A 20,844-nucleotide genomic window follows, 5' to 3' on the forward strand; every position below is an offset into this window, starting at 1 on the left:
TGTGACAATAGAAATTTAATTTTATATTCTTTCATGCTCTCTGAACAAGTGGAAAGAGCTACAGAAGATGAAAAATAATACAGACTCAGATGCAATCTTTTGAAACCCCTTTCTATCAAGTGGAAAGATAGCTGCACAGGATTAACGGTTGCATTGTTATTTAGAAGACAAGTAGGTTGAGGCATCCCACTTCTAAGCTTAAATCACATCTACGGTTTCTCAACAAAACATCTGCTGAAGTCCTGCAAGTCCTGCCTGAAGGCACAAGGCTTTACCTATGTGTTAACTGAGCATTTCTAAATCCATGATGCAAGAAAATCTTAACATATATAATTAAAATAAATCAGTATCAACAATGAAGACTGTAACCTCATAATGCACACAGATTAACCCTTTATTTTAGGCTTCACTGTATGAAACAGGGTATTTATTCTCTCTTCTGGCTGCAAATATCTCAATCTGACATACAAAACCGAGGCTGATAATTAGACCTGATATAGAGATGTCAAAGTAAGTTCAAAGCAAGTGTGAACCTACAACATGCTGACAACATAGAAATCAGTCTTTAATATTGTAATTGCGGATTTTTGTCATGCTGGAAGAGATTTTTGGTTTTAATAGATGAGCACAAAACAAACTCCTGGATTTTAACTTCTGCTGAACTTCCAGCCTTGTTCCTCTGACTGTCAAATCTTCAGCTGATGTTTCAAGTTTATCCTTGGCTTTGACATTTTGCCAAAATTCTTCAGATTGCTTGATTGAATGTACAACTTCAAACTCCCCTGCTCAAAAAACAGACAGAAAAATACTTTGTAGTTATGCTTGTATTCAATTATGAGATTTAATAGTTGAAGAGAGCTGGTTTACTCTTTTCCTCTAAATATACTGCTGCCATAGTGTCACATTGTCAAAATCTTATATTACCAGGACCATTTCTGTACATAGGAGCCCAGAACAGTCCATTAAGGCTTGCCATACTGATGGTATAACACAGTATCTTCTGTTCAATCCCCCCTTCATCTGTACATGTTCATTCTCCATGAGCATCAGACTGCTTAAGAGAGGAAGACAGCTGGAAGGTCAGTGTAACAGCTCAAGTCAAGCAATACCTATCTGTTCAGCTGTTTTAAAACATCATATTTTACAAGTTTACCTTTCTCTCCATTTTGAGAAAATGTGTTTGGATATGCACAATATAAAAGACTCAGAGGTAACTCTGTTGGCTTGACAAAGCTACCATTATCTTTTGGGTCTTTTTTCAATCTTCTTTCATTTAGGAAAGCATTTAGTATGTAAATATTTGGTTTTGTTATCTAAAATATCTGTCTTTACAAAAAGGACTAACTCAAAAAGAAACATCTTTGTTTAGGAAGCAGTGGGACTGGTCCTAATACCAGTCAGAGCACATCTTGCAGTTCTCACATAATTCTCCAAAAATTATTATCTCCAACTAACTGAACTTCAGTCTTATCATGGGTTTCTTTAGGTAAGATAAGTGGAACTGTTCATTCGCATTATTCACTGTAAACTATAGGTAATATTTACAGGTGTTTGGCTCCAGGCACTTAACCCTTATTTTTCAAGGCATTGAGACTTTAACTTCAGATTTTCTATGGAGAGACAAATCAGACAGCAGAAGTAGTCATAATAAACCTGTGATGGCACACTCTAGAGTATTCTGTACTGGTTTAATTTTATAAGCATCAGTCTGCAGTCCCAGATACTACTCAATCACAGCAATAAAAGGTGCACAAATGCACAAAGATCAGTTACTAGTAGGAGAAAGTAAATTTTTAAAGTCCATTGAACATGGTAGGAAGTCTAAACAAAATTCTACATAAAAGGAAATACAACATGTTCCTGAATTACGGAATGGATTGATCGATTGAAGGTTTATAGCTCTGTGCCAAGCATGACACTGTGGCTAATGTCAAAACACGACACTTTTCAAACTAATTTTTATACACTGGCTTAGCTTGAACCAGCTGTTCACTCCTGTGTGTGATCTCTGCACTGAATCAGCTTGGTGACCAAAGCTCAGTGGACTCCTGAGCTGTGGATGTGACATCCTGTGGTTCAGCTTGCCACCTAGTGGTTTCCTACAGATGTAGAAGGTATGGAAGAGGATGCTTGAGCCCATGAAGATCGTTGGGTGTATTTTCCTGCATGGGAAATGGACTTTAATCATTAGAATACCTCTCCCACATCTGGCAGATAAGAAAGCAGAATTTCACAACATCAACCATTCTAAAAAGTGCAGGCAGCAGTGTCTGAAAGGTATTGCTTCGAACATTACTGTCTTGAACAGGAACAGCAGTAGAATAATACTACTTCTTGTGGGTGGTCTAAACAACAGGAATGAGCAGATCCAGTGCTCCATAGCACACAGTTAACACTGCTTACAGACAGTCTGTTTTTTAAAATACTCCGTTTTCAAGGGCCTTTTGTATTCACCCAAGGGGATGACTTTCATAAATTAATGTGGGAGGCCCTAATTGTGTAATTCTAAAGGCAAAGTAACCAAGCACCAATGCATGACATGCATCCCTTCCTGTGAAGACTTCTGTATGCTTGTCTCCTGTCATTAGTAGAGAAACTACAGTTGTAACTAGTAAAGGCTTCTTAGTTAGGTATTTGGAACAACAGCACAGAGTACAAGCATTCTACATGGCTATTTTTAAGTTTTGGACTGTCAAAAATGTGTACTAACACAGAAATTTAAAATCAACCACCGCAAACTTGTAAGGTTAGTTCCAAAAATTAGGAAAAGATAAAGAATCAGTACCCAGAATTAGAAATACTCTTTAAATGCTGTAGCTTGGTTTGCGCACCTATGAAAAAACACACCTAATTTACAAGCCTGCAATTTACTTCAGAAGTGACCATGGTGACCAGAGCTAGCAAGATCATAGCTAAGCATCTAAACTGCTTTTGAAAATGGAACTGTTCAGTGTATTGAAATGCTTAACATATCTTCCATTTGATGTGTGCTAACTTCAGTCAGAAATGAACATTCATAGATTTTTTTTCCCTCAGGATAAAAGAGATATATGCAGGCATGTTGTATAGGCAAACTGAAATTTCGTCATATGGAAGTTTCATTTAAGAAATTTGTCACTAGATCTTTGCTTATGGCTAACAGTGCTTCTGAAGGAACACCAACTCAAACAAGTTCCTATTCAGGAGAAGAACATAGAAACGAAGAAAATGTAGCTAGGGCATTAGTTAATATTTGTGAAACACTTCAAAGATGAAGTTTCACGTAATGCAGAAAAGAGATCATGAGTTTTTCTCTGATTGGAGCTGGAATGAAGCCCGAGCCAGAGCACTGTTTCTGTTTGTTAATATTTTACCAGATTCATTCTCTGGCCAGCTTTTTACCCACATGGATTGCTCTTAGAACTGTCAGTGATGTCAAAGCTGTTGAAATTCTGTCTAGTGTGGAAACACTTAAGATAACTTTTGATCCATGAAGTGTGGAATTTCAGATGACAGAGCTCACAAGTTACAGTGAGAATTAAGTACAAGAAACTCCCCTATCTAAACTCAAGTAGTAAATAAAAAAAGTTACTTTACCTCAAAGCAGCTCGCTCCTGTTCTTTGTTAGGCTACAATGTAAACCCAAATTATTAAACTGAGGACAGGGTTCTGAATACTTGTGGTGGTGGGGTTTCTCAAAAATGTATTGTGGGATGTGAAAATACAAAGTTTCATCTATACTAAATATGTATAAGTCAAATGACTAGTGGGGACACAGCTTGCCTTAGACCCTTAATCCCCCTGCACTGACCCCAGCCTCTGCTAACCCAAGGGTAGCTGATTGGAGCTGATAAGGAGCATTTCACACAGTACCACACAGAACCCTTCACAGTACTGGCTTCATGCTAAATGCAGTATTACAGCTGAACTTCAATAGGTGATGTTTGCTTTTTTCCCCTCTGAAAAACTGGTATCTTCAACAGCAAATAGAATAGTAAACTTATCAAGATAAATAGAAGAAAATGCATTTCCATTTTCTAAATATTTTACAAATCTTCCCCTCCTCCTGCCTAACATTTACTCTAAAATCAAAAAAGGCTCTACTTTCCTTTGAGGGTGGCTTGTTGTCAGCATTCAAGGTGCATATGATGTGGATCACCAATCAAAATCTCCACTTGCTCTCAAACTCTGGGATAGAGCATTTAAAAAGTAAAGAAATACAGAGGTGTATTTTTATTTGTACAGCCTATGCATCCTTTGTAGCCTTTTAATATCATCATGGCTTGTATCTGTCTATCACTAGGAGGTTCTTTTTCTTTCAATAATACAGAACAATAAAAATACCTGAAGAAGGGACTTATGATCCTTCTAAACATCTTCCTTCTACTTATCTGCAGAATTAACATACAAGCTATGAAATCCATCTAATTTTTACAGTAAACTGAAAATTAGCAGGTAGAGTAAGGAGAGAGAAAATTAAAATATCTCATAGACTTTTGACTTGCTTGGAAGCTTACACAAGGTCTGAATTTGATGGTGAAATGAATAAAGTATATAACAGTCCACTTCAGTAATTCAGATGTAGTCATTAACTCTTCAAAACACATTTAGTCATTGCATTGTGTAATAGGTTGGAAATACAGCAAATTGCAGGGCTTACCTGACATGCCAACCATTTTGAGTGCCAGTAGGCTGTTTGGTACATGTAACATGAAAAAAATGAAACTGTTTAACAGGTTCAGAAAAATAATTTTCAAGCTACAATTCGTTTCACCAGAAATTCCCACAAAACACATCTGCTGGTGTTACCAATTTGGACAGAGTTGAACTTGGGAAAAAAAAAAAAGGTTTGAATAAGCAAACTAACTTGCATGCTTTGCTGCAAATCATTTTTTGCCACTGAGCTTCCAAGTGTCTGTATGCGTCACTAGTACCTGAAAGCCCAGTTCCAAGTCACTCCGTCTCAATGACAGTTCTATCCACTGTAACAATGTATTTAATGAATATATTAAATTCAAGTGAGTGGTTTTAAACAGGAAAGATTGAATTAATTTCCATAGCTCAGGCCTGAAAAATAATACAAGCCTCTGCTAAAAATCAGAAGCAGAAGCAGAATTTGAAAATTTTGTATACAATGCTTCTAAGATGATGTTGTTCCAAAAAAAGAGAAAGATTTTGCTTTCATAATTTTTTTTCTGAAATACAGAATTCAGTCCAGTGGAATTAAGGACACCTTTTCCTGGAGGAGAAAGCTAAGCAGCAAAATAGATTGTTTAAAAATCGTATTCTTGCAATGCAGTATTTCAGGGCCTGCATGTTGAGTAAGAAGTTCCACTGTGGTATGCCTCATATAAATCTGGATGCAGAGATCAAATTAAACTTGGTCTTAGGAAAATATTATCCCTTATTGATTCACATTTCACTTGTTCCACGTTGGCAGTATCCTCTGTCCCTTTTGCTATTTCTGGATCCCCGAAAATCTACATGAGGTTTTGCAACAGTGGCTGGAAATTTCTAGACATTAAGAAACTGATGTCCTTGTAAGGCTGCCAGAGCTGTTGCATCACACATCCAACAGCACGAAACTGCATGGCACTATCAGTAATGTTTCAAAGACATCCTATCCTTTTGCTTATCCTGTCAATATAGGCCTGGCCTGAAATGCTCTTCCTATTTCAGTCCTAGACTCACAAAAACAGCACGAGAATCATGAATGTCAGCACTATGTCCATTCCAGTCCTACAGGTCTGTCAATGCACATTACTTTGTCCCTGCAATGCACTGCTGTTGTGAATAAATACACTTATAATCCACTCTTCATTTTGAAAGCCCTTTTAAGTATTATTTTTTCTTGTGAGCTATTAAAGATGGTTCATTGCCTTCATACACTGGTTTAAAAATAGATGTAACATAGGCTGGATAGGACCTGTGGGTGAAATGTCACAGTGCTTATCACTCCCTGCTCAGAATGTATTTTGACACAGCTTGTGTCCATTTGCCACTTTTCACTGTGCATCTCTAGGAGTCTGGTTCTGTCTTCTCCAAAATCCCTCACCGGAGAGTCAAAAAGCACCAATCAGACCACTCACCTACTCTCCTCTACACTGAACAACCCAGTTCTCTAAACCTCTTCTCATGTAATGTGTTCCCATGCCCCAGCCATTCAGTGACTCTCCACTGGACTCCAGTTTGTCACACTTTTGTACAACAGGGTCCAAAGGTGGACACAGTGGCCTCACAAGTGTCAAATTTAGGGGAACAAATCACTTCCCTTAATCCAGTTCCTGCAGTCTGTATGTGATTAATCGCATATGAATATGAGTGTACAGTTCTCAAACAGACATATTTATATCTGCCCCAGCTAAGTTTTAGACTATGTCAAAACAAAATTTGCATTCTACAGGAGTACTTTAAAACAGTGAAGAAGTATTTGCAATGAAGGCATTTAAACCAGACAGCTATATAGACATTCCTCTTAATTCTTACTTCTGCTGGCAACTGTGAAATTCCCTTCAAGTAACTCATTCAGGAGCAGTATGTAAAAGAATTAGTGAACGACAACAGAATCCACCGTAATTCCACATTTCTAGAAGAAGCAAATATTGTGACTACTTTACAAAGCAGGCTTACCCCGGCTGGTGTTCTTTCGAGGACTGAGTAGAGAATGGCTTGATCCCGTATCTAAAATTTGACAGAAATTTTGCATTCTAGATGAAGAAAGCTGAACCTGTTGGACATGACTAGGACTCTGACTGAGCAGCTGAGTTTGAACAATCTCTGTGGTTGTATCTTCCTTTGTTGCTGAGAATGTATCTGGCCCATGATTTTCAATAGAGAAATCTATCCAAACCTGTTCAAATTCAAACACAATCTTACAGACATACATACTTTTCACATCAAAGAGATCAGAAAATTGGTTACATTTCATAGTGGCATCTTGGACTTGGAAAGAAAGAGGGTTTCGGCAAGAGGCAAGACAAAAGAAAATTATTATTTTTAATTTTGAAAGGTTGTACAAGAAGATTAATTACAACATCATGGCAGTGATTGAGAAACCCTAGTTTATTTAGTGTTAACAAATACTATTTTGTACAGGAACAATGCATAAAAAAGACAACGCATTTAGAAAGACATAGGTTTTTAAGTCTTTGAGGAGATGACTGTTCAGCAATTCAAATTGAAAAAGCCAAATGAGGGTGAATTACATTGATCATAAAACTGCACTGTACCTCACTGGGTGGTAATTCTGTTTCTTCTCCACAGCTGCTTGGAGCTTCTTCTTCCTTTAAGCTAGAGCAGGCAGTAAGAGAAGAGAACCTTGAAGGATGCTGTTGCCTTGTGCACTGCAGCTCCTAATGTGAAATATTACATTAACACAAGTAACTCATGCTCCCTAAAACTAACATCCTTATAGCTCAGTTTGCTGTTACACTGCTAGATTTAAAATAATCAGTTATAAATAATATTAAATGAAATTCTGTTCTCTTCAGATCAACAGGGTCAAACTATCTTTATAATAAACCTAGTATCAAATCTGTTCAATATCTACATTTCCTGGTGCTTTTACTATCACCTTGCTTGTTGCTCAAGCTTACATCATCAGGGTCCTTCTTCACTTTCATATTTTCCTGTGATTAAATTACAGAAGAAAAACTCCAAAACAATACCTAAAACCCCAACTGAAATAAAGCAGCTATGGAAAAGTAAATCGTCAGCAGCCAAAATGAACAAATTTACCTTTCAAAGTTTCACCAACTTTGAACTTGTAGCAACTAAAGTGAGATTTGATGAAAAGAAAACTGCTTCAGCCCTGTCAAAGGAGATGCAAATAAACACCGAAGTCTTCTGCTATGTAATTAAGACCAAAGAAACAAAACGTGAGCCCATCACATAAAGTAATTGACAGTAAAATTCCTGTAGCTTTGACAGTAATAAATTTTCTTGGTTTTTTATAAGGATAAAGATCTTGGAATGCAGGAGCAAATGTAGCCTGGCCAGTAAGAGGATCACCTAGAATCAAAACACCCAAACTAGAATAATAGTATTCTTTGGAAAGTCAACCTGGAGCTCAGCTTTTGTGTAGGAGCTGAAGCCTCAGCAGATATATTCTGAGTAAAGAGCAGCCTGGAATGAGAGTATGAGCTTGCATGTAAGAAGGGCTATCCTTTCTAGTATAGACAAATGATGAACTCAAAGGTTCCAGAGGTGGAAAGATCCTCAATGACAGCCATTTCAGCCATGACCTCCAAGCAACCCATCAGCTGAAGAGGTTGAACTACTACTCCCAGCGTTTAGCTCACCATCTGGCAACTCACAGTCAAATTCTACCTCTCCAAGTGCCATAGTCATACTGTATTTTAAAAATCTATTTATTCTTACAAAAGTAAGAATCATCTTTAATGATTTTTAACAGAACATGGGAGACACGATTTATGTAGAAAAATACAAACACAGTATCTTGCTCATTAAAAATAAGGCAAGAGAAGATTGGGATGGACGGATTTGACTATTCATTGGTCTTAATTTGAGAGTCAGCAAAGTTCTAAGGCAAGCTATGAAAGAAAGAATAATTAAAGAGGTGGAAAAGGAAAAAAAAAGTGGTTTTGAATTTTGGTAATTTTGCCCAGATCTGGAAGTCACTTTTATGTATGTTTAGTATAACCATTTAGCCAATTTTTTTTTCAGACCTTAATCCCAGCAGTGCACAGATGAAACAAGCAGGTCACAAGAGGTCTCCTCAAGTGGTTTGCTGAACCTGAATTTCTTTGTAAAAATTATTTCCAGTGTTAGCATTTAATAAACAGGTCACTATTTCTGAAACAGAGAACTGAAAGTTCAAGTGAGCAAAGGATGCCAAACTTGCGACTTTAGGTTTATGAGATGATCACAAGCATACAGAAAAAATTATAAATACACAAGCACGCTGAGGCATTCCACAAAATAGCAAACAGCCAAAAAGATGATCAGTGAATTGGAACATTGGATGTAGAAGAAGAGGTTGGGGCAGCTGGCCTTGCTGGTCTCCAGAAGAGACAGATTAATCTTTTCAACATGTATAAGCATCTGATGAGGATGTTATAAGGAGATAAAGATGACTGAGTTGGAGACATCTCAGTGGTATACGGTGGAAGACCAAGGAATAATGAGCAAAAAGGTAAGTACAGGACACCTTGCTTAAATATAAGGGGGAAGAAAACCCAAACCAAATGACAGCCTTCTTTATTGTGAGGGTGACCAAACCCTGGAACAACTTGCCCAGAGTGGTTCCCAGAGGAAGTGTTTCCCCAGCTAAACTTGGTTAATAATTCTACTGGAGTTTTATACCTCAGAGCAACAACCTCACCCTTTCTAAAAGAACACTGTTTACTGCCTTCAAAACTACAACAACAATCAACTGCTCTGACTCAATTCTCACAGGAACAAATCTGCTGATCAATTAAGTCAAGTACAAGTGAAATCCTGACTATCGAAGTTACTGGGAGGTCTGCCACTAACTACTAGGGAGGCCAGGATTTCTTTCATTAGTCTCTCTGATAAAAGCTGCAATTTAACTATTAAAGGTTGCATTTTAATTACAAAATATATGAGACAGGTTAACTATATATCTTGCTTTTATAAATGGAAAAGGTGCTATTACAGTTATTTGGACATGGGTGCTTTAAAATCCCACCACTGTGAGTATTTGGAAATACCCTGACTGATTAATCATTTTAAAGTTTATGTTAGAACATAGTGCAAATCCTTCAAACAGCCTTTCCTGCTCAGTTAAAAGTAAAAAACCTTACGAAATTTGTAATTTAGGATTGCATTTACACTGCATAAATACATTTGTTTCTGAAATACCTTGGTTGAAGATCAGGTTTAAAAATATTACTTTTGAAGTCCCAAACCCTTTAAACTTATGGGGAACCATCTGGCTTGTGGCCAGTCACTAATGGTGTTTGCCAGGGCTCGATTTTAGGGTCAATTCTCTCCAGTCTTTGATCAATGACCTGGATGAATGAGTTGAGTGTGCACTAAGTTGGCTGATGATACTAAATGAGAAGGACTCATTGATTCCCTTCTGGGTAGAGAGACCTTACAAAGAGACCTCAATAGACTGTAATGCTTGGTAATCACCAACTGCATGAAATTTAATGAGAGCAAAAAAGCTGGATTCTGTACCTGGGACTACAGGCATGGACTGTATACATTTGAGGGACAAGAGGCTGAAGGGCAGCCCTGAAGAAAGGGATCTGGGGGTTTGATTGTTGGCAAGCTCAACATGAGTCAACAGTGCATCCTGGTGGCCAGGAGTGCCAGCTGTGTCTTCAGTGTGTTAAGCACAGCACAGCTAACTGGCCAAAAGAAGCTAATGTCCCACTATGCTCAGCATTGATATGGCTTTACCTCAAGTACTGTGTGCACTTTTGGGCTCCACAATATGAGAAGAATATAAAAATATTAGAAACAAAGTCCAAAGGAGGGCAACAAAGATGGTGAAAAGGTTAGATGGCTAGATTTATGAGGAGTGGCTGGGGATACTTGGCTTGTTCAGCTTAAAACAGAAGTGGCTGGCAGATGACCTCATTGCTCTCTATAACTTCCTTCCATGATGGGAGAGTAGGAAGTGCTGATTTTTTTTTTTTTGTGTCTGGTGATAGGATGTGGAGGAATGGCTTAAATCTGCATCAGGGAAAATTCAGACAATTCTTCCCTGAGAGGGTGGTCAAGCAGTGGAACAATCTCCCCAGGGGGTGGTCATGGCCCCAAGCCTTTCTGTGTTCAAAAAACAGTTGGGACAATGCCCCTAACTTAAATGGCTTAACTTCTAGGTTGTCCTGTGTGACATCAGGGTGCAAAGATCCTCATGGGTTCCCTCCAGCTCCAGATATGCAATGATTCTACAGAATCTTCCAAAGATAGATTTGAGCTAAACGCAGTCAGGGTAATTTGAATGCAGAATTTTAGGTTTAATGGTTTAATATTAACGGAATCAGAACTGGCTTAATGGCTTATTATCGCTAAATTTTAAACAGCATATAATTACCTGTGTTGTGAGTCTGTGCTGTAGATGCTTTAGAACTGATAGCTGACACTGTGTTCTTTTGACAAGTTCTCTTGGAAGAAGACTACCAGAGGCAACACAAACTGTGCAGTGTTTAGAGCTAACAGGATGCCAGACTCCTACAAAAAGAGAGAATATACTGAGGAAGGCATTCTTTGTTGATATTTTGTCAACCACACTGCATTTCCAGCAAGTGTTTACAGTAGAAATAAATGAACCACAGAACACAGGCCTTCTCATTGCAAATGCAGAAATGGGCCTCATGCTTTTTCCCTTTATTTCATTGCCAGAAAAACTCTGCCTGGAACTTAGATATCCACACTGAAATCTTTTTACATTATATATACTTTTAATTCAAGTTTACTTTACAGTAAACTTATTCTGCTTTCTCTTCCACTTTCCTAAAGCATTAGTTTTTATTCCAAGAGATGCAATACCTCTTTTCTGCTCATAAACAAAGTCTTCAAGTTCCAGTTCCCACACTGACATCGACGCACCAGAGAGTTCTTCATCTAAGATGTTTATCAGCAAAAGTCACTACACAGACTTTTGTTCTATCTTAGCATCTCCTATCACAGGATAATCTTACTTGCAAGGATTAGTACCACAGTCTCACATGAGCTATGTAGATCAAGGATCAGTAAGGTCCAGCACCGTTTTTTCATAATGAAGCCTAGCTTTCTCCAGCTCAGAGGATGAACTGATTCCCTGTCCATTTTATTCTAAATATATAAGCTAGCACTTTTCTTTAGAATAAATTTACCTTCCTTTAACACCATTCCAAGTTCTGCCCTGAGTCTGTTTCCCATTTCAATCAGCTGCCGCTTTTCTAGCCTCAGAATTGAAATTTTTCTTGCTGCTTCCTTGAGTTTATTTTGCATTCCTTGTAGAGTGTGTTTGACACTATATTGACAACCATTACCAGTACCTACATCAGGTAGCTGTTGTCCAAAATTGACCATATTTTCTTCAAGAACTTTGGGTTCTGGCCCCTAAATAAAACAGATAATGCTTATAATAAATATTTTGAAAATGCGGTCTGCAGGTTCAGAGATTTGTACAAATATGCCTGAGAGGTCAGCTGAAGAAAAAGTGTAAAATTGAAGGCTACAGTTCATTTTTTCGGGCCCATTTTCCAGATTTTTTAGCTGTATAGGGCAAATTAAACTGTGGAGCAAAACACTGTAACAGCCTGAGACATTCCCACAGATATTGTCAACTGTAAGCGTAAAATAATACACATAGGATAAACACTGTATAACTGTTAACTAAAAAGCACTTAATTTTAAGACAAAATGTGGAAAAAAGTTCTTCATACCAAATAGCAATCTGCTACAAATCCTTCTTTGTTTAATCATTGTGTACATTGTTTTATCATTTGTACATAAAAACAAAAGGGGGTAGATATAACTTAAAACATTTACTGAAAAGTAAAGATTCTACAGTGTTTTGTTTTTGTCAACCTGAGTCCACCTGCACATACACGTAGTGGTAAGGTATATACCCAAAAGATCGCATCCTTGTTTTTCAAGGTCTGTCTGTCTTCTTTCAGCCCCCTCAGAGGAGACTTCTTGATAGCCATTTAAATAGTCATCATTCACTGAACAGTCAACTCCCTATAATGATTTTATATTTCACACATTGCCATAAGTATCTAAATGTATCACATGCACTAAAATTGTTTTACAATTACTCATTGGAATGTTTACTCTTTTACATATAAACTAGCTAACTGTGCAATCCAAATCAGTTTTCAACTAAACCACCCTAAACACTATGATTCAAGAAGTACACATTGAAAGCTATTATCCATACTGAGAAAAAAACCAAACCATTGTTGCCTTATTGTGCCATGCAACTCCCATGCTCTTATTTCTTTGGATAGTTTTACCATTAAAAGGAAGGCTCTTGAGAACTTACTGAGAAAGCATGCAGGCCTACAAAGAGTATGGGGGAGAAAGGTAGAGAAATTAGTGCAGGACTAGAGTCTAAAAATTCTAAGACACCAAAGTGAAAGGAAAAATAAACTGCACTTTGACACATATCTAGCGGTTTGTATAAAAGCAAGTGACACAAGTAGCTGGGAGCATGTGTTGATCTGCTGGAAGGTAAGAGGGTTCTGCAAGAGACCTGGAATGATTGGAAGGATGAGCAGAATCCAATAAAGTCATGTTTAATAAATCCAAGCGCTGAGTCCTGCATTTGGCCACAATAACCCCCTGCAGCGTTCTAGGCTGGGGACAGTGTGGCTGGACAGTGCCCAGGCAGAAAGAGACCTGGGGGTGCTGCTGACAGCAAACTGAACATGAGCCAGCAGTGTGCCCTGGTGGCCAAGAAGGCCAATGGCATCCTGGCCTGCATCAGGAATGGCGTGGCCAGCAGGAGCAGGGAGGTCATCCTTCCCCTGTACTCAGCACTGGTGGGGCTTCACCTCGAGTGCTGTGTCCAGTTCTGGCCCCTCAGTTTGGGAAGGACATTGGGATGCTCGAGCACATCCAGAGGAGGCAATGAGGCTGGAGAGGAGCTGGGAGCACAAACCCTGCAGGAACCACTGAGGGAGCTGGGGGTGCTCAGCCTGGAGAAAAGGAGACTCAGAGGTGACCTCATCACTCTCTAGCAGCTCCTGAAAGGAGGTTGTAGTCAGGTGGGGTTGGTCTCTTTCACCAGGCAGCAACTGGCAGAGAGCACACAGCCTTAAGCTGCACCAAGGAAAATATAGGATAGATATTAGGAAAAAGTTCTTTACAGAAAGGGTGATAAAGTTCTGGAATGGCCTGGCTGGGGAGGTGGTAGAGTCACCATCCCTGGATGTGTTTAAAAAAAAGCCTGGATGTGGCACTGGGTGCCAGGGTTTAGTTGAGGTGTTGGGGCTCAGTTGGACTCGATGATCTTGAAGGGCTCTTCCAACCCAGTGATTCTGTGTGATTGTGTGTGTGTGAGTGTGAAATCATTACAGTCTACCTTCATTGGTCAAATTGACATACTAAAGCTTAACATAAAGCAAGGTGAAGGTAATGACCAGTCATGGGACCACTGGCTGTCACACTGTGGATCACCTTCACCGGATCAAAAGACAAAAGCACATCACCTGGCTGGGGCAAGGCATGCCATTTGCTTTAACTTATTTTCCCTGAACTTTTCAGAAAAATATTCCACAGCATTGCACAGAACATTTTTTTTTTCAGACTGTAAGCTGTGGAATTAGGAGTGGAACTCAGAAATCTTTTAACCTTTAGGTCTATGTCCAGAGCAAAATTCTGCAGTACAAAACAGAAAACACTGAAAAGATGGATACTAAAGAAGAGTGGGAAGAAGAACTCTCCTCAGAGCTGATACAAAAGACAAATAGAAAAATATATGTACAAGCAAAAGTTTACATGCTATTTTTACCAGTTTCCACAATAAACTTTCCTCTTCTTCTTTAGCGCTGGAGCCTATAATTTCCAGATTATAATCACAGAAACTCTGTTATTTTAAATGGAAAAAAGAAAACTATCACTATATGGCTTGCTTACTGACTTCACCTGCACCCCTATGTTTAGTTACCATTATTGCTCAACAGATTCTGAGCTCCCTGAGGTAGAAATATTTTTGGCTGCAATTCTTCATGGCCCTAAGTACATCCTTAGTATGCAATTATTAAATAAATGTAAGAAGCACAGACAAAGAGTAGAAAAGTGCTAATGATAAGCACTTGTAAAATCCCATAAGAAAGTAAAATGAAGTATTGCCCATTGTTTTTAAGATATTTTCAGGACTGCTTTCAGCTCAGTCTATGTCTAAGAAGGCTTGTTATGTACTGAGAAACTAAAAATAAAGCAGACCAAAAAAATAGGCAAGAAACAATAGTCCAACTTCAGTGAAGACAGCATCAACTACAATTCCAGCATTTTATTCACTTGAAGTTTTGGCCTGCATATCCCCTATTTGCTACGTGTCTGTACATATAAAGCATAAGTAATTCAGCATTAAAATATGGATTTGCAATGGAAAACCTGAAGCAGTGACACACAGTAGTTTAAGCATTTGCAAGTAGGAAAAAAAACCCATCAAGACTAGCTTGCAAGATCAGAAGTGACTTGTGCCAAGGGTTGGCTAGTCACAATTTATTGACTAGAAAGAATAAGAGTAAGTTTGGCTAAAAAAATCTTTGCTGGCTCCCATCTGACCAATCACATAAGCACTTATTACTTCCATTTATAATACGTACTCAAACAATAATAATACACTAGGTATTTAATTACACACACGCACATACATACAGATATTTTTAGGTAGTTTAAACCTCAACATACCTCTTCTGTGTCTGGGTTTACTAAACAATCCAACTTAGTTGAACTGACTTTGATGTTGCTCAGTGTGGTTCCAGTTGAAATTTTGTTTGTGTTTAACGAACCTAAAAGAGGAGTATAATAGGAATGCATATGTATTTATAGAGTTTAGGCTTTCATAGCAAGAGCTGCTTCAGAACACTGTCTTATGCATATAAATGTCTAGTTTGTCTAGTTACAGAATCATAAAACCATAGATTTAGGTCGGAAAAGACCTTTAAAATCATCAAGTGAAACCAGTGACCTAACACTGCCAAGTCCTCCACTAAACCACGTCTTCAAATGTCCACACACACATACATGCCTTTTAAACACCTCCAGGGATGGCAACTCAACCATTTCCCTGGGCAGGTTGTGCTAATGTTTGAATAAGCCTTTTCAAAAAGAAAATTTTAATACTTAAGTATTTAATATTTAATAATTATTAATATTTAATTAAAAATATCCAATCTAAATTTCCTCTGGCATAACTTGAGGTTATTTCTGTTGTCCTATTGCTTATTACTAGGAAACAGAGACTGATCCCCACCTCACAACAACTCCCTTTCAGGTAGTTGTAGATAGTATTAAGTTCCCCCTGAACCTCCTTTTGTACACCACTTCAGTAGATATACTGTAAATGGACTGTAAACCACCATGGCAAGGGGGTTTGGACTAGGAGATCTTAAAAGATCCCTTCCAATCCAAGCCATTCTGTCATTCTACCTACTGGCTTCGCTATCAGGAATTCTGTAATATACATATAAATGCTTTACTCTTGCAAAATACAGACATGATTGCTTTTCTAGTGGTAATTTTGTAGTGACTTATAGTGTGTGTGTGTGTTTCTTTTCACTAATAATTGTTTTGTAAACAGAATCTCAGACCACTGTGTTCTTGTGTATGGTGCAATCAAATAACAATTTTTACACACTCATGGATTGGGGAGCCTTCATAGATTATGACTGTGACTCCTAAACTTCCTTAACTGAATTTAAAGTTCTTTGTCAAGAGTTTCACCTTGCTCTGCAAGCTGTCCGCCTTCTGTTTGAGGAAGAGAAGACAACATCTGCTCATCAAGACTCTCCATTTCTTTCCTCATTTGTGCAATAGCAGCCCGAAGGCTGGCATTCTGTTCCTGCAGCTTTTTTATTTCCAAAGCAGGGATATATTTATACAGAGAACTTTCATCATCATACTGAAATATCTGGAAAATAAAAGTACAAGACAAAAAGAACTCTTCATTAATAAGTGACACATATTCTCTCCACACCAGCACCACACACACAGATCCTAATACTTTCAACCCATGAACATATGTGGGAGACAAGTACCATAGAAGGAGAATAAATGTGGTTTTTTATTGAGGATTTGCCTGGGAAAGAAGTGCTGTACTGAGAACATCATAGGAGGAGGTACACATGGAGAGGACCATGGCACCAGAGCTCTGTGTTATAACTGTTGCTCTGCAGGTGTGGTTTATCTCTCTTCCATGTGCAGGTAAACCTTCCCCTTAAGGAACTTATGGGCTCAACAGTAGTCCCCTTTCTGACTTGCCAAATTCTTGAAAGTGTAATTGGAGATAATCTGTTGACAATAACATTGTTCTGGTTTAAAAGACAGATATTTCCCAAGGAAGAGGGGAATGTCCCTGGAACGGAAAGATCACCTCCTCCCACCGAATTATTATGAATTCGAAATTACGGGGCTTCCAGGCAAAGATATAGAAAAAAGAATAACAGTTCTTTACTAGGCTATATATATATAAAACAACACAAAACGAACAACAGGAGCAAGGACAAGAAAATCCACTAACAGCCTTTTCCCGCCCATCAAGCATTTCCCCATTGGTGTAGTTACGGCGACAACCGACAAGGGGCGCTGTAGGCTGCGGTGACTCTGCCGCAGAGCTCGGGACCTCCCCGCTGGTGATGGCAGGCTCGGGTGAGAGCGAGGGAAGAAGGACTGACTCCCCCAGGCACCCACGCCAGCAGCGATCGGTCTTCGGCATCGCTAACGGCAGCCGGTACACGCTGGGAAGGCTGGGCCTTATGATGTCCCGCTACGGAACAGAGAAGAGGTCCGGCGGACGTGCTGCTCCAGCTTCAGGGGCCCTCCAAGCGGCGGTCCCAGGAGGAGGGCGGAGGGAATGGCTTCCCCAGGCAGGCACCCGTGGGGACTGTGCTGGTCTCTGTCGTCGCTGGCAGCCCGCGAAGTCTCAGTCAATGAAGCGGCCCTTTCTCTCGCGCAAGCAACAGACTCAGAAGCCGGCGGCAGGCGGAGCTCCACGGCAGCGTTGAAAAACCGCTGCGCAGGAGAGGTCCCAGACGAAGAAAAACCACACGACCGTCTCTGCTCCCAACAGGGCAAGGACTACCCACCCCCAGCTAAGAGACTGACAGAATATGCCTGTACCCTCCCACCGCTTCTCCCACTCCCCCAGAACCATTACAATGGTATGCCAAGGCCACGTGTTTTGTCTCTGGATCGCTGTCCATTCACCATCTCCCTGACAACAAATGGGAAGAAAATTCCCGGGGAAAAAACAAAAACCAACCACCCAACCAACCAAAACCAAAACTGCTTTTTCTTAGCAAGCTCTGGTAACATGTTCTGAACTGGTCACTGTTGAGCACCTGTAGACCCAGTAGAGTGCACTGCAGCATACACTTTGCTTTCGCTCTTTTACCAAAGGCAGTTTTCTACTCTTAATGCATTATCCTTCAGCATGACAACTTTGAATGGCTTTTTAAGGTATAAGCAATTTAAGAGGTAGCAATGAAAGGACAACTAGCTAGTGATACTCAAATACAAGACATAAAAATATTTTAAACGGCCGGCATATTAGTATTTTGAAACATTGCCTTAAAATTTTAACTTTTCAACTTTAAAATCTACCCTGAACTGCACAGAACCCCAGGAATGAGGTTCCAGAAATTCATTTTTCCCATTTGACTGCCACGGTCGTACAGTATGTTGTCACATTTTGGAGCAACTGTCTATATTCAGCTTGCTCCTTTCGCTAGTGAGTAATGAATGAGAGCCATAATTAGGCCCATGGCACCTAATCTATGTGTATTCCAGGACAGATATGCCTATATTTTGAATGAAGCATATGAAACAGATGAACTGCCTACAGTAAGTTCAGTGGAAACAAGGCCCATAATATTGTTATCTTAGAATGAATTCATCCATGTCTACACTAAGTGTTGTCTAACCTGTTTCTCCCCTTCAGGTGAAATACTGTGATTAAACGATGCTTGTATTGTCTGCTCTCTCTCAACAGTAAAAGCAGAAAGAACACTCTTCACTTCATGCAACCTGTAGTCTGTTTTCTGTAGATCAGCTTGAACCTGGGACGGAAGGAATGGAGGGGAGGCAGAGGATGTCAGTAGCTCAAGGACAAAGGGATAAAAGAAAAGGAAAGGTAAGGAATGGAAAAGGAAAGGGAAAGAAAAAAGGAAGTTAAAAGAAAAAGAAGGAAATCAAGGATACTTTAAAACACAGCACAGGGACTTAAGCACATTCCTTTTGTCTCTGTTAAAAACTACCCTAACAGACAAATAATTTAGCATAATTGTCCTATCTTCTTCCTGTAAACTGGAAAATGATGATTTATCTCTCTCATGTGTTCACTTGTTACAGCTATTGATGCCTATGAATAATTCTGGAAAGACAATAATAAAATAAAACACTAGAGTAAATGCCAGCATTCTGAACTTCAGAAACAAGTGTTTCCTCTGTACCTGTGAGTTCAGCGCAACTGGGCATTGAGAATTGTTAGACCATTGTCTAATAGTCTCTAAACAATAAACATGTATTTAATTTTTCAGAAGCTGAAGTTTTTAGACTGCACAAAATAGGTGTTTTTTTCCACACAAAAATACCCAAGAGCTTTTCAGGACTAATATTGATCCCTTGATAGAATTCAAGCGGTACTGTGATCTGAAATTCTTTCTGCCCTCGGGCTGCCCTAAGAGACATCTTTCTTCTTTTGCTACAATGGCAAAGGAAAAACATCTCTCAAGCTAACTTGCTTACATGGAAAGGGAGAAAAGGCCACTATTAGAGATTGTTCATGAAAATTAATCTGATTTCTGTTCATGAAAATTAATCTGATTTCTGATACATTTGATGAATTGCTGTACACAATACAGAAATACTGTATTGTAAATTTTACAGGTTTTTTGAAAGAAAGGTAAACTCATATTTCCCTGAGAAACACCATGGTGACAAACTCCATAGCTCTCTATGCAATAGATGATTCTTAAACAGTGTTAATTTGAAATTCTCACCTCCTCTCTTGATGAAGATAGGCTGTGTGTTGGATCCTCTGATTTCTGATACCAATTACATTCAGCATTCTCACAGAGCTGCTGCCAGTTAAGTTCTGCTTGCATTTTATTCTGTTTCAGAATCCATTCTCGCTCAGCTGCCAGAGGCAGTTGTTGTTTAGACCTATGATACACAGAGCAAAGCTGTTGATTTCAGCAGAGTAAATACAAAGGGTGTTTTGTGGATATTTTTTGTTTGTTTGTCATTCTTGGCGGGGAATCACCTGTTGTTAGAAGACTTTACATTTCAAACTCAAGTACAGTACTACAGAATGTGCATTTACTGTGAAATTCTCCCGAAATAACACTGCAAGTTACTCCAAAACATGAAAATTAAAGACAACAGTAAAGATACCACAGTAAAGATACGAACAAATGTGAAATTCTTGCCTCAAAACACCTGTTTTATAAGTGTATGAAAAACTGTTCATAAAGAAGCCATGGATTTTCCAGAAAACTAAATGGTTGCAGTGAGCTGCTATCCAGTGGCTAAACTGATAAAGTCTTTTAAAAAGTGTTTGAGAGAAACTACTTAGATGAATTAAATTGATAAAATACAACTGAAAACAAGAGAATGAGATAACAAGGGATTTGGGCAGCGAGACTTGGATTGGCAGGTGTTGGGTGGAAGACACAATTGCTTAACAAAACCACTTCCATTTATATTATATATTGGCTTGGTTGACAGGACAAAAATTAAGTGTTCTAGTTCTAATGACTAAACACATTCATATGTAAATTAGTAAAAGGAATTCCAATATCAAATACATTTTTATACAAAGACAAAGAAGGAAAGTTTTGTTTTTCTTTAAAGTTTGCTATATAGAAAGAGATGGTATAATGCCTCCCTAGGGTATCACAGTTGAAGATAAAATTTCACCGTTAGTAAGATGATCCTTTTGTGGTGAAATATAGGAATATAAGAAGGAAAAGCGAGGGGGAAGCACCTTGTAATTAGGAGTATGATAAACAGTGTACATTTATTCATCTTGCCTAAGACTACCTCTGCTTTCTAGATGCTGACCTTTCCTGTAGTTTCAAGGTTAACGAATTTAGCAGTGTGCTTACTACATAAAATAATCTTACGCACTCTCACATTACTAAACATATTCTAAGCAATTCCTTACAAGGGGTAGCTGTCAAACAAGCAAAGCAACAGCTACTACACAAGCAA

The 20,844-nt window shown here is 38.8% G+C and overlaps 1 protein-coding gene across 1 annotated transcript in view; it reads right to left on the reverse strand.

Annotated features, from left to right (window-relative positions):
- Nucleotides 1–20,844, reverse strand: part of CCDC57 (coiled-coil domain containing 57) — a 27,829-nt gene continuing 6,985 nt past the window's right edge. The window contains exons 3-11 of the mRNA XM_036394855.1: nucleotides 19,632–19,794; nucleotides 18,555–18,731; nucleotides 16,357–16,543; nucleotides 15,322–15,422; nucleotides 11,790–12,018; nucleotides 11,009–11,145; nucleotides 7,209–7,331; nucleotides 6,610–6,829; nucleotides 1–782 (exon numbers count right to left, since the gene is read on the reverse strand). Of these exons, the coding sequence (XP_036250748.1) occupies nucleotides 559–782; nucleotides 6,610–6,829; nucleotides 7,209–7,331; nucleotides 11,009–11,145; nucleotides 11,790–12,018; nucleotides 15,322–15,422; nucleotides 16,357–16,543; nucleotides 18,555–18,731; nucleotides 19,632–19,794 (1,561 nt within the window). The 3' untranslated portion in view covers nucleotides 1–558. The remainder of the gene's footprint in view (nucleotides 783–6,609; nucleotides 6,830–7,208; nucleotides 7,332–11,008; nucleotides 11,146–11,789; nucleotides 12,019–15,321; nucleotides 15,423–16,356; nucleotides 16,544–18,554; nucleotides 18,732–19,631; nucleotides 19,795–20,844) is intronic.

Source organism: Molothrus ater, chromosome 19, assembly GCF_012460135.2.
Source record: "Molothrus ater isolate BHLD 08-10-18 breed brown headed cowbird chromosome 19, BPBGC_Mater_1.1, whole genome shotgun sequence".
NCBI classification, from domain to species: Eukaryota; Metazoa; Chordata; class Aves; order Passeriformes; family Icteridae; genus Molothrus; species Molothrus ater.